The sequence below is a fragment of the Podarcis raffonei genome, chromosome 16 (genome assembly GCF_027172205.1).
Source record: "Podarcis raffonei isolate rPodRaf1 chromosome 16, rPodRaf1.pri, whole genome shotgun sequence".
NCBI classification, from domain to species: Eukaryota; Metazoa; Chordata; class Lepidosauria; order Squamata; family Lacertidae; genus Podarcis; species Podarcis raffonei.
In genome coordinates, this window is record NC_070617.1 from 12,033,334 (window position 1) to 12,053,580 (window position 20,247).

Consider the following 20,247-nt stretch of genomic DNA (forward strand, 5'->3'; position numbering starts at 1 on the left):
AACGCTGAAAGCAGGAAGCAGGCTGATTCCTCAGCCCAAAATGAAAATATTGTCTGTATATTTTGCCTCCTATCTCAGGTTCTGCGAATGCTAAAAACCTGACTCTTTGGTAAAAAGAAAAGAAAACTGAGACTATGGTTCCTCACCAGGAGGGAACTTCACCCTTCCCCACCCCAGAGTGAACACCCACAGATAAGACACAAAACTGTGAGCGTGTTTACACACAAACCACAAACCAGTGTCAGAGATTTCTTGTTAACACCAAACTTTTGCCCGGTTTTCCTCTAACAGAAGGAGACAGACCGCCCCATCCATGCTGACCCTCCCCATAATATTCTGACACAGAAGCCTGGGGTGTGTATACAAAACACACACACATGTGCACAAAGAGAAAATATCACTTTGCATGTACTGGAGCTTCCCTTAGCATTTTTCCTTAACAGTTTCAATCAGGACAAGTCCTGAATTCCTTCCCTTAAGTCCTGAATCTTCTCTACTAAGGGGTGATTGCCTGCCCCCCACTATCTCCCCCCCTCTCCCTGACACAAAAATCCCCTTTGATCAATGAGAGGGGCCCAGGCCCATTGATCTAGCTTGTATGTCTTTTTTTTCTTGCCTAAGGCTCTGGGCTTCCTTTTTTGGGGTTGGATAGAGCAAAAGGAAGGAAGGCCAAGAGGGCTGTTGTCATAGTGCTTAGATTGTGAAACCCCCAGCAGGGCCGAAGGAGGGAAAGTAAGGGGGGCAGAAGTCAGAAGCAGCTTGTTCCTGCCCCCCAGTAACCAAGGCCCTAAGGGAATGGAGGAAATAATAAATGCTTTCTTATTTCTGCCCCAAAATCACTGGGCCCCAATGAAGTGATCCAGTGGGTCCCTTTGCTGTAAACACCCAAAGCCCCATTCAGGCTGATCTGCCAAATCCATCCCCACAATTCAAATGCCACCCATCTACTCATTCTAGGTTCCACTTATAATATTTATTGGTTTTTAACCTCACTCTTCCACCAAGGGCCTCAGGCCTCTACCTCCCTTCCAGTTCTTCCAAAGCAACTACACTCTATTCCGAACTTAAAAATGGAAAGTGTAATGCTGGTGGTCAACCAAAGAGGTTCAAAGACTGTCTCAAGGCAAATCTTTAAAAATGTAGTATAAACACCAACAATTGGTAAACTCTTGCCTGCGAGCTCTCCAGTGGAAAACAGCCTTTACCAAAGGTGTCATGGGCTTTGAAGACACTCAAACTCAGGACGCAAGGGAGAAACGTGCTAAGAGGAAGGTACGCTTGGCAAATCCACACCGTGATCAACTCCTGCCTGGAAACCAATGTCTCCACTGTGGAAGGATGTGTGGATCCAGAATTGGCCTCCACAGTCACTTACATTGTTAAAACCGTGTTTATGGAAGACAATCTTACTCGGCTATGAGTGATCGCCAAAGAAGAAGAAGATGATAAACTCTCCCCACACCCGACACTATCTGCCCATCTCCAAGACAGACCCAAACTCATAAAGCTTCAGAGACTGCCTTTGCTTCAATTTTGGGTCTAAGTGGCTCAGTGGGGAAGGCCTGTATGCATCTGCCGCAAGAATGCACCCCACTGAGAGCACCCCATGAGCATACACACACTCCAAAGGTTTGGCCAGTCCCCTTGCAGGCAGATTCCCCTATAGAGAACACCCCTGTCCCATAGAGAACCCCTGTGAATTGCAGTACAGTACACAATCTCTTTTTTATAATAAAAAACACTTCATGTTCATAAAATGTACACACACCAAAATCAACATTAAGGGCACATGGGAGTATAAATGCACCGGAAACTAAATGGGGGCGGGTGGGCTGGGGGAGAGACAGGGATAGGTCCAACAAAGCCTCGCTCTTTTTATAAACACTGAGAAAAAGTTGGAAATGTTGGAAGGAGGGGGGGGGCGGAAATGCTTCTTGTCTCCCTAGATACCACCCAGCGCATTGCACATTTAAAGAAAAAAATCCTTCCGGCGCAAGGAAGGCAAAAAGATATCTCGATTTGAAGACTTAGGGAGGTTAAAGTTCCTGAAAAAGCGAAAAAAGGCAAGGAGGGGTCTGTCTCCAGAAAGAGTCAGGCTAACAGGAGAAAAAGAGAGAAAGCAGGAAGAGTGGGAGGGCAAAGGCATCAACTCCACCCGGTGCCTTGACAGCTCAGGGCAAGGGAGCCCTGGAGAGGTCACGCTTGCGGGCAAGGGGGACAGGAAAGTGAGACAGGGGAGGGTCAGGCTGAAGTTTGAAAGTGGAAGTTGGAGGACTGTGTTGGAGATATGCTATAAGGGGGCTTCAAGGAGAGGAAAAGGCAGCTGGGGGGGCCCACTGAGAAGATCTTTTCCAAGGAAAAGTGGTTCTACTAAAGGAAGAGATAGGGTGGGGTGAAACAAACAAGTCAGAGGGGACCCCCGTGTTTTCTCCAACCCCTTCCCAGGTTGTTGCTCTGCTGCGAATTGTGGGTATACGTGTGTCAAGAAATAGAAGCCAAAAAGAAATAAATAGCAGAATTAGGGACTGGGAAGGGGGCTTCCCAAGACTGATGGAGAAAAGAAATACTCTTTCAAGTAAGTGGGGGGGGGTCCCCACTTAATACAGAGACCTTTTTTTCTCCTTTGGGAAGGGGCGCCTATGCAAAACATGGGGCAGATGCAGATAAGTGAAAGGGGGGGATTTGTTTCTGCAACAGAGTTTGCACGAAGCCGCCAAAAAAATTAATGAATAAAATAAAACTCAAATGTAAAGAATTGGAGAGTTGCAAAGGAATGGAATTTAGGAGTGTCATAGGAGATAAGGGGGGAAGGAGGAGGAGAGTAACCTAGAGAGGGAGTCAAAAAGGAGGTCTAAAGTGTAGGAGGATAGAGGAATAATATATTTCTCTCTACAAGAAGGGAACCCCCAGTAAATAAAACAGTGGGGTGTAAAGATACAGATAGGGGACAAGATTGCTTCCCAGAAAGGATCCACCACCCCACACAAAAAAACCCCAGAGGCAGCAGCAGAATAAGAGAAGGGGGAAAGCAGGGGAAATGGGCAAACTACCAAATCTTTACTTTTTGAAGTCTGAGGGTTCCCCCAAAAGTAAACCAATGGGGTACACGGGCATGGAAACAGACTGTTGCGCAGAAAAGACCGACAATCTGAAGCGAGGGGATAAGTGAGGGAACGGGGGCTTCGGGTGGTCCACGCACCCACCCCACTGAAAAGGGGATCCTGTCTTAAGATCAAAGCAAGCCTGCAGAAGGGAGGGTGGCTATTTTGCAAGGAAAGTTTGCAACGCAAGGAAGGGGGAGATGTGGGCTCGTCCCGCCCTCCGAGACTCACCTCGTCCCATTTGATGAACTTGCTGCCTTTCATCAGGGTCTCCGGGACCTTCAGGGGCTCCAGCTGGAGCGCGTGGACCTCCGGGCGCGCCCCGGCCATGGCTGCGGCGCTCCTGGCCCGGGACCCCCGCTGCCCGTGCGGAACCGCCGCCGCTGCCTCTCCCTGGGCGGGGACTGCGCGCAGGGGTGGGACCGGCCCGGGAGAAGGCGCTTAAAGAGACCGCCCGGTTCCTTCTTGGAGGGAAGCGGAGGAAGGAGGAGCTGCGTGGTGGGGCTGGGGGCGAGGACTCCGGCGCGCAGTGCTCCCAGCGCGCGTAAGCCCAGCGGGGATGGTGGCGAGGGCTTACTTCTGGAGAAACCTGCCCGGGAAAGTAGGCCGTGCGGTGCAGTGGTTAGAGAAGCTCCAGATGTTGTGAAGACTCCAACTCCCATCATCCCTGGCCAGTGTCCATGCTGGCAGGGGGCTGATGGGAGTTGGAGTCCCAACAACATTAACTTAAGGTCTGTGTATGTGGTTTGGGAGCTGCGCGGTCAGGGGGAAAACAACGCTGTCCAAGGTTGTAAAGACTGCGGAGAGAATAATTGGGTGCACTCTTCCAACCTTGGATCAAATCTATGCTTCCAGGTGCCATAATAAAGCTGCAGAGATAGTGCAGGATAGTGTGCACCCCAGAAATGATCTCTTTCAGCTTCTGCCTTCTGGAAGAAGGTACAGGGTTATAAAGACCAGGACTAGCCGCCTAAGAAACAGTTTCTATCCAAATGTGATTTTGGTTTTAAATGCAGTGGAAGGTAGTCTCTAGGGCGCTGTGGGTTAAACCACAGAGCCTAGGTGGTTCAAATCCCCGTGACAGAGTGAGCTCCCGTTGCTTGGTCCCTGCTCCTGCCCACCTAGCAGTTCGAAAGCACGTCAAAGTGCAAGTAGATAAATAGGTACCGCTCCAGCGGGAAGGTAAACAGCGTTTCCATGCGCTGCTCTGGTTCGCCAGAAGCGGCTTCGTCATGCTGGCCACATGACCCGGAAGCTGTACGCCGGCTCCCTTGGCCAATAAAGCGAGATGAGCACCGCAACCCCAGAGTCGGCCATGACTGGACCTAATGGTCAGGGGTCCCTTTACCGTTACCTTTAAGGTAGCCTCTATGTGAGCATATTGTATTCAATTATGGGGTATCAGAGTTTTTAGGGGCTAACCAGGCTGGGATAGCTGGCTTGATGGTTTTTGAATGTCTGATGTAGATTTTTCCATTTCGTTGTTCTGTATGGGACAATGACAATAAAGATTATCGTATCGTAAGGGAGCCCGCCCGCTCCCCCACTTCTGGGTTTAGGGTGTCGGATTCAGATTGGGGGAGACCTGGGTTCAGTTTGCGCGTCCCGCCAGCCACAAACAGGAGAGGAGAATGTCCCCACAGGCACCTGGATGGCCACTGTGAAAACAGGAAGCTGGACTAGATGAGCCATTGGCCTGATCCAGCAAGTTGGTTTTCTCTCCTCATATTCTTAAGTCAAGGCCAAACAGCTTCTTCTGGAAAGCTCACATTTTTTTTCACCTAGCAGCAATTTGGTCCTCTGAGGTAGACTGCCCCTATGGCTGGAAGCTCTACTTAGCTTCCACTGCTAATAGTAGACAGATTCTCTCCAACCTATGATCAGTGCACTGTGGCAGTGTGGGTCTGGGAGAGACCAGGGTTCAAATCCCCACTTGGCCATAAAGCACAGTGGATGGGCTTGGGGACAGTCACTGCCCAGGGTTGTTGTGTGGGGATTAAATGAGGAGGGGGAGAAGCATGCAAGCCACCTTGAGCTCCTTGGAGAAAAGAAGACAGGATATTAATTCAATCTATTATTATTATTATTATTATTATTATTATTATTATTATTATTATTATCTCTTTTGCTCTCAGCCAAGCCAACCTCATAGGATTGTTGGGAGAATAAAATCCACATATGTATTTTGAGAACACTGAAATTCCATCTAGGGCCATGCTGCCAAAACAGTAGATACTTAATCCATCAACCACTTTTCAGGATTTCTGTGATACGGGTCTCTCTTGAGACCACCTGCAAAGGTGGTTCCTTCCTTCTGTTTTAAAGGTTGCAGAAAAGATTGGGGGAAGTCTTGCACCCATTTTATAGATTATGGGAGAGGGAGAGTCCTGGGGTGGCAATTATTATGCTGCCGGATGTTGGGTGGTGGTAGTCAAGGAACAGCAAATGCGGAAAGTGCTGTAAGGCACTGAGGCTGGCTGTATATACATTTAAAGCACACTCCCAAAAATAAAGGATACAGTACTAGTTTGTTCAGAGAAGCTTTCTCAATGATACCCCTTTGTCCCCATCTGCACTATTTCAAGCTGTTTCATTGCACTTTAAACAGTCATGGCTTCCCTCACCAAATCTGGGAACTGTAGTTTGTTAAGGGTGCTGGGAGTTGTTAAGAGAGAGCCCCATTCCCCTCACAGAGCTACAATTCCCAAAGTTCCCTGGGAAGAAGGATTATTGAGTATTAAACCACTCTGGGAATTGTAACCCATTCAGGGGAAATAGTGATGTATGGAAGTGAGAGCTGGACCATCAAGAAGGCTGATCGCCGAAGAATTGATGCTTTTGAATTATGGTGCTGGAGGAGACTCTTGAGAGTCCCATGGACTGCAAGAAGATCAAACCTCTCCATTCTGAAGGAAATCAGCCCTGAGTGCTCACTGGAAGGACAGATCCTGAAGCTGAGACTCCAATACTTTGGCCACCTCATGAGAAGAGAAGACTCCCTGGAAAAGACCCTGATGTTGGGAAAGAGGGAGGGCACAAGGAGAAGGGGACGACAGAGGTGAGATGGTGGGACAGTGTTCTTGAAGCTACCAGCATGAGTCTGGCCAAACTGCAGGAGGCAGTGGAAGACAGAAGTGCCTGGCGTGCTCTGGTCCATGGGGTCACGAAGAGTCGGACACGACTAAACAACTAAACAACAACAATAATTCTCAGCACCCTTAATGAACTACAGTTCCCAGAATTCGGGGGGAGAGAGACATGACTGTTTAAAGTGCAATGAAACTGCTTGAAATAGTGCAGGCGGGGCCATTATTGCTGTTCAGAAGGGCTATAGTACCAACAAACAAACAAAAGTGGGAGAAAAATATGCCAGAACTTTTGTGGTGTAAAACATTCCTGAATTTCAGCAGAATATGCACTGCTTGGAAGGGAAGCGGTGTGGGGACCCCCCCCCAAAAAAAGCACCTTTGCAGGTACAAATGGTATTGAACGTGGGAACCTGTGTGACTGCTCTAATAGCACCAGGAACACAAATCACCACGAAGGTGAAATAAAACAGTCTGGAGGGGTCCTCAGTGTATGGTGTGTACATAGCTACAGATGTCAGCGAACTGAGGGGCTTGTTTGTTGAGAGGGCAGCACGCCATGCAAGCCTAGGCAAAATGAAATCTAAGTGCAAGCTACTTTTGAGATTTAAGGTTGTGGGCCCTTTAAGGAGGCAGAAGAGTGCTGTGGCACTGGGTCATAAACATCATTAAATGTCGCTCATTGCTGATCTTAGAGTGGGATGGGAATTTCCCCAGCTTACAGCTTCCTAGCCTGAGTCACTCACAACAACTACACCATCTCCAGGGAAGAAAGGCCCAACTAGGAAAGGGAGGTTATGGCCTTTGATATCTGGGTTGTGGTCCTGGCCTTCTCCTCTCCTTTTCCACAGCTGTGATGTTCAAACTGCTGAACAAGGCTGCGTACACACCATAAAGCACATTATAAAGCACATTCCCCCCCCCTCCAAGAATCATGGGGATTGTAGACGGTTCTGGGAATTGTTACTTTGTGAGGAGCAAACTACAGTTCCCATGAGGAACGGCTAAGGGAGCTGGGCATGTTTAGCCTGGAGAAGAGGAGGTTAAGGGGTGATATGATAGCCATGTTCAAATATATAAAAGGATGTCACATAGAGGAGGGAGAAAGGTTGTTTTCTGCTGCTCCAGAGAAGCGGACACGGAGCAATGGATCCAAACTACAAGAAAGAAGATTCCACCTAAACATTAGGAAGAACTTCCTGACAGTAAGAGCTGTTTGACAGTGGAATTTGCTGCCAAGGAGTGTGGTGGAGTCTCCTTCTTTGGAGGTCTTTAAGCAGAGGCTTGACAACCATATGTCAGGAGTGCTCTGATGGTGTTTCCTGCTTGGCAGGGGGTTGGACTCGATGGCCCTTGTGGTCTCTTCCAACTCTATGATTCTATGATTCTTCAGGGTTAAATCATAGAATTGTAGAGCTGGAAGGGGCCACAATGGTCATCTAGTCCAAACCCCTGCAATACAGGAATCTTTCACCCAACGTGGCACTCGAACCCACAACCCTGGGATTAAGAATCTTGAGCTCTACTGACTAAGCTACCCAGCCATACTCTTTCAAGGTACAACCACCTCCCTAGTCCAAAACGCAGGTCGCTACACCAGACAGACTCCATGGCCTGTGGTTGTATACTCACCATACACTGAAAGCACATACCGGTATTTCCCCGCAAATAATACTAGGAACTATAGTTTACCCCTCACAGTGCTACAATTCCCAGCACCCTTAACAAACTGCGGTTCCCAGGATTCTTGTGGGGAAGGGGGGGGGGAAGCCATGTGCTTTTAAAAGTATGGTGTGTCCACAGCCCAAGGCATCAGATCTCAAACTAAAACTGTCTTCGCAGGGCCGCCGTGGGAAAGGAGGACGTCACCAGCTGTAATTTAGTGGCCAGAAAGGTCATATGTGCACCAGGAAAACCTAGAGAGAATAAAATGCTGTTGTTTTGTTCCAGGCTGGAGGGCTTCCCCTGTACAGAGAGCGATCTCAGCCGCACCCTGCTTTCAAGAAAGTTATTTAACAGGATCATAGCGCTAAGCCAACTTGGCCGTAGTCCACGGAGGAAAGCAGCCTTCGCTTTTGAACTTCCAGGGAGTTGGGAGAGAATGTAAACACAGAGAAAAGGAAGAAAACAGGTCCTGACCCCACAGACGCTCTTCCTCGTCTGCGGAAGGGAAAACTGAATCACAGCCACCAAGTCACAGCGCAGAGGCGATGCTTACATCTGAGCGAACTCTGAGCATATGTGTTTGCATAATCAGGGTAGGAAGGTTGCAAGATAAATTTAAAAACAAGATAAGTCATTATTATTTTGATGTTGCACTGGATAATGCTTATTCCACTTCCTCCCCCACTCCCCATTTTCCTTCCAGGGTTGTGGAAACACACCTGAAAAAGAGGGCTTTGCATTTCTCTACAAACACAGACAGACACACACAGACACACACACACACACACACACACACACACACATATATATGGGCCAGACAAAAGCCCATTGGCTTCCTTGTGTCACCTGACATCCGCTGAGTCTGGAAGCTGCAGTACCTCCTTTGAGCCAGCTGCATTGGTGGCACCCAAGTGCAAGAAAGAGAACAAGCCAGTGGCTCCCTCTACTGGTGAACTGCCACGGCCGCACAGGCTTAGATCAGGCTTGGTCTCTGGTTCGAGACCCAAACCCTCTACGTCACCAAGGAATGCGTGGCTGCTTACAACAGAATAGCAAATACAGTGGTACCTTGGTTCTCGAACGTAATCCGTTCCAGAAGACCATTTGACTTCTGAAACGTTCAAAAACCAAGGCGCGGCTTCCGATTGGCGCAGGCGCCCCGGAAACAATAGCTGACAGCCGCATCGGACGTTCAGCTTCTAAAAAACATTTGAAACCTGGAACACTTAGTTCCGGGTTTTTGGTGTTCAGGAACCAAAATGTTCGAGTACCAAGGCATGCAAGAACCAAGGTTCCACTGTAATACAATAATTCATGTTTCCAAATTATCAAAAACGTTCTCCTTTACTGTAACGAAGCCTTGGCACATGTACATAAATGCCTGCTAAATGCCTTTAGACATGCAATGAATATTTTATTTTAGCAGCCTAAAAATGCATTATTGGGGCTGTCACATAAATGTGAAATTCATACCTGTCACCTGCAGGAGGTATAGTAAAAATAAGAATTATTTGTACTCCACCCATCTGACTGGGTTGCCCCAACCACTCTGGGTTGCTCCCAACAGATATAAAAAAATATTAAGCATCAAACATTTAAAACTTCCATATATGGGGGTTCAAGTCCCCTCTCTTCTGAGTGCAACAAAGCCACTTTTAAAAATAATTTTTGCAGTTAGGAAAGTGATGAGGAAATGCATAGAAAAACGTTGGATGAACAAATGATGAGTGGGAAGCATATCAGGATCGACGTTCAGTAAAAATAATGCATGTCCGACCTCCACATAAGCATCCTACAAGCAAATCAGGATGAAGGCTCAATAAACGGGTGCCCAGATGAGCCCTGTGACCCTCCAGACATTTCTGGACTACAAATCCCATCGTCCCTGACCATTGGCTGTGCTAGCTGGGGCTGGTGGGAGTTGGAGTCCCAACAACATCTGGAAGGCCATCGGTTCCCAACTCCAGGGCTAAATTGCGCATTCTGGTTCAAATGATGTCTCTCTTCAGCTCTCGGTTGCCCATCAACAACATGCAGACCTTCCCACAAATAGCACGGGGGTCAAAAGGTGCTTTAGAGTCATGTAGGGTGGAAGGGAAGCTGTATATATAGACCCCAGGATGAGTTACACACAGACACACACACCATTCCTTTTTTTAATACAAACAATTTCTTTACTCCCACGATGGTTCCAGGGGCAATAATTTTAGCGTTCGGCTCCTTTTATGGCGAAAAGCTCTCTTCCAATCCCCAACCTCGTTTATTAACAGGGAGTTTATTTTAGTCTTGACAAGATGGCAACGTTTACTCCCGCAACGCCTAGTTCATCTTCCTCCGTTTGACACTTTCTGTGCAAGAGGGGCTGGATGCCGAATCCAATTCCATCGACTAGACACACGCACCCCAGGGCCACGATCCACAGGAGATGGTCATCAGGGGGAAAACCTCAAATAAATGAGCAGAGGATTCTGGCGGTGCAGTATCTGAAGAATTTCATCAGGGATCTTCAGCTGTCCAAGCCAAATAAATAGAGAAATAAAAATAATAATACCCCCGTCGTTCAGTGAAGTTTGATTCATTCGCTTAAAACAATGAATCATGTCAGATTACGAGGCTGAATGTAAACATCTGACCAGAGGCAGCGCTCAAAGGAGACATGTTTGACTGTCTGCCAAGGTCCCACACCTAGGAACAGGAAGAGAAATTTGATTCGGTTCATATCTAAAGACAAACGTACCTGACTTGCACTTTACAAAACCATACGAGAACAGAAACCCAGCCATCCCTCGAAATTTGCACTTCTCTGAATTTCACAACACAGATCCGGACAAGTAATGTGTACAAAATTCACATACTAAAGTGTGCATGTAAAGGCATATATTTGTGAAAATAACATATGAACATTGTAATTGCATTAGACAAAATTGCATATAAAAAGTGTATATTAATAGGAAATTGCCTTCAAATGTTGATGAATCTTCATGAGGACTTAAAAAAATATGTATCCGAAACTGAACTTTAGACTGGAAAAGGGAGAAACTGAGAAGAACCAAAATGGATATATTTGCCCATCCCTACTTACACCCAATTTAGAAACTTCCCTATACAGGGCTGCCTTCAGATGGCTCAGGGGTTAGAGAACTCCATAACCTTCAACATTTCTCAGACAAAAATAGGGACAACCTACCATACCCTCCAACATTTCACCAATGAAATTAGGGACGCCCTAAGGAAAAGTGGGGTGTTTTGGGATCAAATCAGAAACCAGGACAGCGTCTGTGAATCCAGGACTGTCTCTGGAAAAAAGGGTCTGGCAGGGTCAGTGGTAGCTGGCCGAGTAGGGTAAATGGGGCCTTGCCCCACCAACCTCTGCCTGCCCTCTGTCAGCCCCCACTGGGCTTACTTACAATCAGTACGGGGGTAGAGTTGGCTGCCAGTTTCCTCCACCTGCACCTCAGTGTTGCCCCTTGTAGAACTCATCATGGAAGAGGAGGAGGATGGGGACAAAACTAGACTGACCGTCTCTGCCTGCCATTGCCTCTGGCTCCATCTACTGGTGGCTCCCTGTCTTCTGCCCTCCTTGACCTAATGGGTACCAGCCACCCCTGGTAGGGGGCATGGCTGGGGAAGGGGTCTGGCCTAAGGAGAGGGCCAAACAGAGAGCAGGTGGCCTCAGGTCATCCACCACCGATGTACTTTGCTGTTGTTTAGTCGTGTCTGACTCTTCGTGACCCCATGGACCAGAGCACGCCAGGCACTCATCTTCCACTGCCTCCTGCAGTTTGATCAGACTCATGCTGGTAGCTTCGAGAACACTATTCAACCATCAACCATCTCGTCCTCTGATGTCTCCTTCTCCTTGTGCCCTCCATCTTTCCCAACATCAGGGTCTTTTCCAGGGAGTCTTCTCTTCTCATGAGGTGGCCAAAGTATTAGAGCCTCAGCTTCAGGATCTGTCCTTCCAGTGAGCACTCATTTCCTTAAGAATGGATAGGTTTGATCTTCTTGCAGCCCATGGGACTCTCAAGAGTCTCCTCTAACACCATAATTCAAAAGCATCAAGTCTTCGGCGATCAGCCTTCTTTATGGTCCAGCTCTCACTTCCATACATCACTACTGGGAAAACCATAGCTTTAACTATACGGACCTTTGTTGGCAAGGTGATGTCTCTGCTTTTTAAGATGCTGATGTACTATAAAATCTAAATAATAAAACACAAGATCAAGAATTGCAAAAAATCAAATGAAACAATCTGTTAGAAGACGACATTACACTGGCTATATTTCTGTTTATTTTCTATGCTTCAGATGCAAATAATGGCTGTATCTAACTTAACTTGCACTCTGAGTAGACCCAATGGAAATAATGAACCTAAGCCATGCCTATTAACTTCAGCAGGCCTACTCTGTGTAGGTCTAGCATTGGCTACAACCCCTTATATTGTTTAGTCAGAATCTCCTTTCTTGCCATTTGAATCTCTTGGTTTCAGTCCTACCCTCTGGAGCAGCAGAAAACAAGCTTGCTCTGCCTTCCGTGAGACAGATATTTGAAGATGGCTCTCATATCACCTCTAAGCCTCCTCTTCTCTAGGCTTTAAGCCACTTAATGGTATTTTTTTACTGTTTTATAACTTTAGCATAGCTGTCAACTTTTCCCTTTTCTTGTGAGGAATCCTATTCGGAATAATGGTATTTCCCTTTAAAAGGGGGGAAAGTTGACAGCTATGAACTTTAGTGAGTATATAATTAAAATTATATTTAAAAGGGGGGATCTAGCTTGAATAACTTTATACAGAGGGCAGTGCAGCAAATATTAAACAAACTTCTCTTTGTCCATTAACACAAAAATGTGCTGACCCCAAAGGCACCTTAGCAAAACCTCCCAGTAGTTCCATGTCCAGACCTAGGACCTCTACACATCCTTTGAAAGGGAAGCTTTAAGAGGCGATCTCAGAAATGCTTAAAAAGGAGACAATGAACTGCGCTTAGAATATGTGAAATTTTTAAATTATTGTTATTATTTTAGAACCGACATGGGCTGAGCTGCACAGGGGAAGAGACCACTGAACTTGGGCTCTGACATACCATGCATTACCATAGGGTTGTGGAAAGAAACCCTGGAGAAAGCAAGATAAAGGCCAAACTGAATGTGCCGTTTTTGGAGTCTTGCTTCAACACCTGTGGATATCTGTTGTCCTGGGGAGACCTTGCCATCTAGTGGCAGGTGTGGAGAGCTGCAGGCAAAAAGCCCATTGAAGCAATTTTCTCCTCTCCAAGCCAAATTACGAGAATGAAGAAAGAACAAATTCAGGGAAGGAAAAAGGAGAAGTGGGTGTTGCATTTTTAAATGGGCAGTTCTGTGCAACAATAGAAAAGCAAGGAATTTGATACTGGATGCAGAATTCAACACACACATACCCAAATTCCACCTCTAGTTTTTTGTTTTAAGTTTCTAGACCTTAAGCTTGTCCAGATTTACGTGAACGAAACTGCCCTGGGAACATGACTGGAGGGTAGTGCAAAAAGACATAAAAAAATACTTGTGGACAATGTAAGGTGAAAATTCTACTTGGGGTTGATGAACTCTACAATATGCTGAACTCAATTCGCTGCCCCCCATATTTTTTCTTGTTTTTCATTGCTGAATGGATGTTTGCTGTGTCAGCCTGTATAGATCCATATAGGTCCATTTGTTGAATTTGCATAAGAGATTAGGCAACAGATTAGGCCTAATGATTAGATATCGACAGCACAGAACACAACAGTGCCCACTAGAGGTTAACTATTGTATTGCTTCTCTGAGTCACATCGTAGCTGTCTTGCCCCATCAATCATCATCATAGTCAGGGTTCTCTGCGTGAACTAATGATTAACAGGGAGATGTATAAATAAATCAGAAGATGTACGCTCAAGATTCAGGTCAAACAAAACGAAGGGCTTCTTCAAAGAGCACCTACAGTAGTTAAGCTGTGAAATTTGCTCAACCAAGAGGAATATGAGTATGGGTAGCTTTAAAAGGGGGTTTGACAAATTCATGGCCGGTCAAGCTGACAGGGGCCACTGGCTGGGATGGTTCCGTTCTGCATCCATTGCTTCCGAATATCGGTTGCTAGGAATCACAAGCGAGGAAAGTTGCTGTCGCTCTCAGGTCCAAGGAGCTCAGAGTGGTGTATGTGGGTCTCCCCTTTCTCATTTATTCCCCACAACAACTCTGTGAGGTAGGTTAGGTTGATTTGGGGGGCATTTGACAACTTTTTAAAAATGTGCCGCCAGACCAAAATACGAGCTGCTCCTCATTTAGAGCTGTGAATTTAAGTAAATAAGAGATCTGATAAAAGACAAGTGTGGCTTTGTTTGCTTTTAGTTAACTGATATAGATTTTCTCCTATTAGAGAGTTTTAAGTTCATGGCCACTGGGCCCATCACCTCCTGGCAAATAGAAGGGGAAGAAATGGAGGCAGTGAGAGATTTTACTTTCTTGGGCTCCAAGATCACTGCAGATGATGAGAGCAGCCACAAAAGACGCCTGCTTCTTGGGAGAAAAGCAATGACAAACCTAGACAGCATCTTAAAAAGCAGAGACATCACCTTGCCAACAATGGTCTGTATAGTTAAAGCTATGGTTTTCCCAGTAGTGATGTATGGAAGTGAGAGCTGGACCATAAAGAAGGCTGATCGCCGAAGAATTGATGCTTTTGAATTATGGTGCTGGAGAGTCCCATGGACTGCAAGAAGATCAAACCTATCCATTCTGAAGGAAATCAGCCCTGAGTGCTCACTGGAAGGAGCACTGGAAGCTGAGGCTCCAATACTTTGGCCATATCATGAGAAGAGAAGACTCCCTGGAAAAGACCCTGATGTTGGGAAAGATTGAGGGCACAAGGAGGACTACAGAGGACAAGATGGTTGGATAGTGTTCTCAAAGCTACCAACGTGAGTTTGACCAAACTGCGGGAGGCAGTGGAAGACGGGCGTGCCTGGTGTGCTCTGGTCCATGGGGTCACGAAGAGTTGGACACGACTAAACAACTAAACAACAACAGAGTGTTAACAAATATTGATCGAAATATATCGGTTCTGATGATGGCCCAAGATTAGGAGCGCCTCCTCTCAGAACAGGGACGTGGGTGGTGCTGTGGGTAAACCTCAGTGCCTAGGAATTGCCAATTGCATGGTCGGCAGTTCGAATCCCCGCGGCGGGGTGAGCTCCCGTCGTTCGGTCCCAGCTCCTGCCCACCTAGCAATTCGAAAGCACCCTTAAGTGCAAGTAGATAAATAGGTACCGCTTTATAGCGGGAAGGTAAACGGCTCACCAGAGCAGCTTCGTCACGCTGGCCACGTGACCTGGAAGTGTCCTCGGACAGCGCTGGCCCCCGGCCTCTTAAGCGAGATGGGCGCAACAACCCCCGAGTCAGTCACGACTGGCCCGTACGGGCAGGGGTACCTTTACCTCTCAGAACAGCTGATTATGTCACCAAACTACACACACTTTGGGGCGGTGGGGGAGCTTTATTTTCTTTTTGAGTGTCATCATCATCGTCATCATGCTATTGCTAACCTAGGGACCTCAAATGCTGGACTCTGGACATCTCTGGACTCTGGACCCCTGGCTGTACGAGGGGGGAAGGAACCTCCTGCCATCCAAAGGCTGCAGCCCTCTGTAGGGAACCTTCTGAAGGTCACCTGTCAGTGGTGGGCGGGGCCAAAGGCATGAGTCTTACCTTTTATAAAAAAAAAAACATTTTTACCTTTGTACTGTAGGCCACTCACCACCACAACACCCCACCCCAGAAAACAGGCTCCTCATCCTAATGAAACCCTTATGACATGGGTAGGCAAACTAAGGCCCGGGGGCCAAATCCGGCCCAATTACCTTCTAAATCTGGCCCGCAGATGGTCCAGGAATCAGCGTGTTTTTACATGAGTATAATGTGTCCTTTTATTTAAAATGCATCTCTGGGTTATTTGTGGGACAGAGGAATTCATTCATTTCCCCCCAAAAATATAGTTTGGCCCCCCACAAGGTCTGAGGGACAATGGACTGGCCCCCTGCCGAAAAAGTTGCGGACCCCTGCCTTAAGACAATCCCAATGGAACTTAAACAAACAAAAAAGTTCTGCAAAGTGAACTCTAGGTTTTCTGAGTGGGTCTCCTTTGTCCTCCCCCCACCAAAGAAACCTACTTCATAATGGCGACTAATGTTAATTAGTTCATGGTTAGGCCTCCTGGCAAGCAAATAAGGGATTTGTTCTTTTGTTCTGCCAGAAAGACTTTGCCCCCACCCTCCTGTCCTACAGATGCTAAGTTGCCTCTTTAAAGTCTCCCCGCAAGGTGGCTAATTCAAGAGTGTTAGTAGAGTGCTTGTTATGGGAGGGGGAATAAAGAAAAAGAAAGGAGTGCAAGCATCTCATAGCTCACCTGGTAGAGTGCGAGACTCGTAATTTCAGGACCATGGGTTCGAGTCCCATGGGCAAAATATTCCTGCCTCGCAAAGGGTTAGACTAGATGACCCCCGTAGTCCCATCCAACTCTACAATTCCATGATTCTATGATAGAACATTTGCGGCTTAACTGGTGGCACAAACTGCAGCCCAACAGGTGGCTGTGCCCAAATCAACCTCTTTGTCTTTTCCTGTACCGCACAGTGCATTTCCCTTCCAAGCTTGTCAACTTGGAATGCTGCTTCAGGCAATTCTGGGTGCCACATCAAATACTAATAATTTTTTTTAATGATATTGTTGAGATGGAGAAGTGCAGAAAATAGGCAATCAGGATGCTATTAAAGCATCTCCCATATTTGCAGGGGTGGGGGCTTATAATATGTGGGTCTCTGAGGGAGCAAGACACGTAAGGGGAGACATGATTGAAGCGCCTATGTGATGGAGAAATTGGACTGAGTTTTTCCCTTTTCCTGTTGAGTGGAGGCTGGTTCATTTGGCAAATGGGGCACTGCCCCACTAACCTCAGTCTGCCCTCAGCCAGCCCCACCTGCTTTCCTTCTTTCTTGCGACCAGTCCAGGAAAGTGGCCTCACCTGCCTCAGTCTCAGTGTTGCCCCTTGTAGAATTCAGCAGGAAGAAGGAGGATGGGGACAAATGTAGCATCAGCTCTGCCTGCTGTTGTCTCTGGCGCCACCTACTGTTGGGCTCCATGCCGTCCGCCCCATCAGACCCAATGGGCACCAGCCACCACTTTCCGTATTTCATCCAGTGGAGCTGAAAGGAGCTGATTCACTGCAGACAAGAGGAAAGACTCACTCCAGCACAGCACATTGTTAACCCTGCCAGCCATCAGTTTAGGGGGCTTTAAAAGGGGATTAGACAAATTCACAGAGGATAAGGAACAATGGCTACTAATCATGACGGCTATATTACCTCCATGATCGGAGGGGGGCCGAGCCTTTGAAGGGATCACAAGCAAGAGTGCTTGCATAGAAACAAAACTGTGGAGTTGGAAGGGACCCCAAGGGTCATCTAGTCCAACCCCCTGCAGTGCAGGAATCTCAGCTAAAGCTTCCACAACAGATGACCATCCAGCCTCTGCTTAAAGACCTTCAAGGAAGGCAGGCCACAGATGCTGATGTTTTCAAAACGCAACCTCTCGTTCTGGAGAAGATTTAGGTTCCAAGGAAGGAAGCCACACTGAGGATTAGCCTGCAGAGGAAATGGGGAGCAATCGTAAAATGTGCAGAAATGCGATTTGAATTTGCATCCAGGAGCACATAATGCAGAATGCAAAATGGCCTCAGTTTCCCGGGGTCCTAGGTTCTTCAATTTAAAAGATCTCGAAAAGCAAGTGGTGGGGGCAGGAATCTCTGCCCAAAATGCCAAAGAGCTGCTGCCAATCTGGCCTATACTAGCCAACGATCTGACTCAAACTTCCTATGTTCAGAAGTGTGCCTTGCAGCTGCTGCTGCTGCTTCCCCCAACTCTGGCAGGAAGTGGCTGAATTAAGCTTCTGTTGGGGCCCAAACCACGTGGTCCAACTCCCCCCACCCCCGCCAAGAGTCTTGTATCTTAAAGCCACAGAGGTCTTTTTAAAAAAAAATGGCATTTGATCACACGGTATAAGCTTGTTTCCAGTCTCCTGCTTAGGCAATGCTGGGACCTTGAGATTAAAACACAGATCCAGCACTTGGCGAGAGTCTGCCTTTCATTTGTGCATTTCACTATGCAGAGAGGAGAAAGCCCTGCGGGGTGTTGGTAGCAGAGATTATGCCCATCCAAATCCCAGTTTCTCCCAATCCACTGTGAGCAGGGTCTCTGATTTTTTTATTTATTAAAAAAGCTACAAAGAAACTGACCAACCGTCTCTTATTCCAGGATAATAGCCTGTTGGATATCTGCCTGATGTGATGCAGTGAAAAGCATGCTGTATTTTTTGCAGTTTGTGTTTTTATGTTGTAACCGCCCTGAGACCTGCGGGTATAGGGCAGTACAGATACACAATTAATTAATTAATTAATTAATTAATTAATTGGATTATAGGCGCCCCTGCAGAACAAAAAGGGGCATCTTTCTCAAGAATAAATGCAGATATAGTTAAGATAAGCAATTGTTGCTTTGGGGGCATTGCTCTAATCTTCATTTTTAAACCACAATCTGCTTAGAGTTGAAATCCGAGTACCTTGTTAGCTGATAGTGAAGGGGATTAAGGGAAGTTTATCCGGAGTCAATAATCAGGATTAAAAACAATACCATGATGTGTATCTAAACCAAGGCAAAGGGTGACAACATCCCAAACACAACAAAGCCCCTCCCCAGAACCAGATGAATCACAGTACGAGAAGCGCCAGGGTTACATGCTGACCCTTCCCCTTTTAAAAAATAAATATCTCACTTCCTCCTCACCACCCTAGAGTTTTGCCCTCTCTAGATTTGGAAATCATATTTAAATCGGACAAACATACCTGTTGCAGAATGGCAGAAGAAGGATGCAATGAGACTTTGCGATTGGATTGGGGTAGAAGTGGAGTGATGGGGAGGGGTGTTTGTTTGCTTGTTTTGGAGAAATAGCCCCCCACCCCACTTAACTGGAAAGCTCCACGAGACTCCTCCTTTAACCAAAGTGGCTTCAGTTTTGTGTGTATACGTCACATATACACAGACAGACAAAATTTGTGTATACATTAGAAAGCATACGTTCTTCCAAAATGTCTGTACACAGACAAAATGATTCAGCACATATCATTACCATCACCAACACACACACACAATTCATATATATACATGATGCAGTTGACGCAATGAAAAATGTATCCATCTGCCTGATATGACATCCATATTTGTGGCTATCTGGACTAGCATATTTGTATACATGCATATATTTTATCGGGTGAAATAAGCAAGCATGCGTCTGTGTACAGAGACTCACAGTGCATTTTTGGGCCGTAGTAAACTGAGTTTCATTCATGGTTATTGAAATTTCATACATACTTTTATCAATATATTACATCATAAATAATGGCTTGCACCAACTAAGTTCTACTTTGAGTAAACCCATGGAAATCAATGGACGCAAGTGAATCATGCCTCTTTATCTTAATGGGTTTACTCTGAGTAGGACTGACATTGGATACAAACATGCACTTGCACTTCATTATTCCATTTTTGTTCCAACAGGCTTTTCCAGCTGGCTAAATGAGCCTTTGCCCATGAGTGCCTGTTTTGTATCCTTCTTATTTTGTTTTATTATTATTAACATCTATTTATATGGCTCTGTGCACAATAAAAAAAGCAATTCCTCTCCAAATCTCGCATAATCTAACACCCTTTAAACGCAACTGCCTTTATCCTGCTGTTTCTGTTCTTTATTGTACATCGCCTTGAGACAATTGTGTAGAAGGCTATGAATAGATTAATAATAATAAAATAATAAATCTTTTGATATGTAAGAAAAAATTATGTTTCTGTGTCTAAATCTCTCTCTCTCACACACACACACACAATTTGTGGTTCAGAACTACCCCTGCTGCTATTGATGTCCTGACATTCACGTGGACGCCTTAACAGCATCCATACGATCCCAGTCAGGTCACAAGCATTAACCTAATAAACAAATGAAGCCATTAAACTAAGATTAACCTGATGGAAGCTAATCCACCCGCCCCTCCTCTCTTCCAGCAAGGCACGCGGAGAGATAGAGATCAAAGCGACTGACAAAGCGGAATTTTCAAACCATTGTGGCAAAAGCAGACAGAAATTGGTGCGTGTGTGTGTGTGTGACAACAGGCACACCCTTTTGATAAGAGAATAGATTGAGGAGTGGGCGGAGGGGGGTGGGGGAGAAAACATGTCTCCAGACAGGAGATCTGAAAGGGGGGGTGCATTGGGGTGGGGCTAGCTGGGGGGGGGATGGATGTGGTATCAAAGAGAGAGGCGGGCGCCCAGCCGGCCAGC

The 20,247-nt window shown here is 46.4% G+C and overlaps 1 protein-coding gene and 2 long non-coding RNA genes across 6 annotated transcripts in view; 1 reads left to right on the forward strand and 2 right to left on the reverse strand.

The window, feature by feature from the left end:
- The window catches only part of PLCB3 (phospholipase C beta 3), a 68,799-nt gene extending 65,365 nt beyond the window's left edge, over nt 1-3,434 (reverse strand). For both annotated transcript variants that reach the window (XM_053368227.1, XM_053368226.1), the window contains exon 1: nt 3,333-3,434. In XM_053368227.1, the coding sequence (XP_053224202.1) occupies nt 3,333-3,431 (99 nt within the window). In that variant the 5' untranslated portion in view covers nt 3,432-3,434. The remainder of the gene's footprint in view (nt 1-3,332) is intronic.
- A 106-nt stretch (nt 3,435-3,540) lies between these two features.
- Nucleotides 3,541-8,482, forward strand: LOC128403456 (uncharacterized). Its single transcript, XR_008327955.1, has 2 exons — nt 3,541-3,645; nt 8,138-8,482. It is a non-coding gene; the product is annotated as an uncharacterized LOC128403456 (long non-coding RNA).
- A 1,512-nt stretch (nt 8,483-9,994) lies between these two features.
- LOC128403357 (uncharacterized) lies at nt 9,995-20,209 on the reverse strand. Of its 3 annotated transcripts, none has more exons than XR_008327937.1 (2): nt 17,401-20,209; nt 9,995-10,537 (listed from the first exon to the last, which is right to left on the reverse strand). It is a non-coding gene; the product is annotated as an uncharacterized LOC128403357 (long non-coding RNA). The 3 variants fall into 3 exon arrangements; XR_008327938.1 differs by lacking the exon at nt 17,401-20,209 and adding an exon at nt 17,224-17,255; XR_008327936.1 differs by lacking the exon at nt 17,401-20,209 and adding an exon at nt 15,409-15,534.
- Between the last annotated feature and the right edge of the window lie 38 nt (nt 20,210-20,247).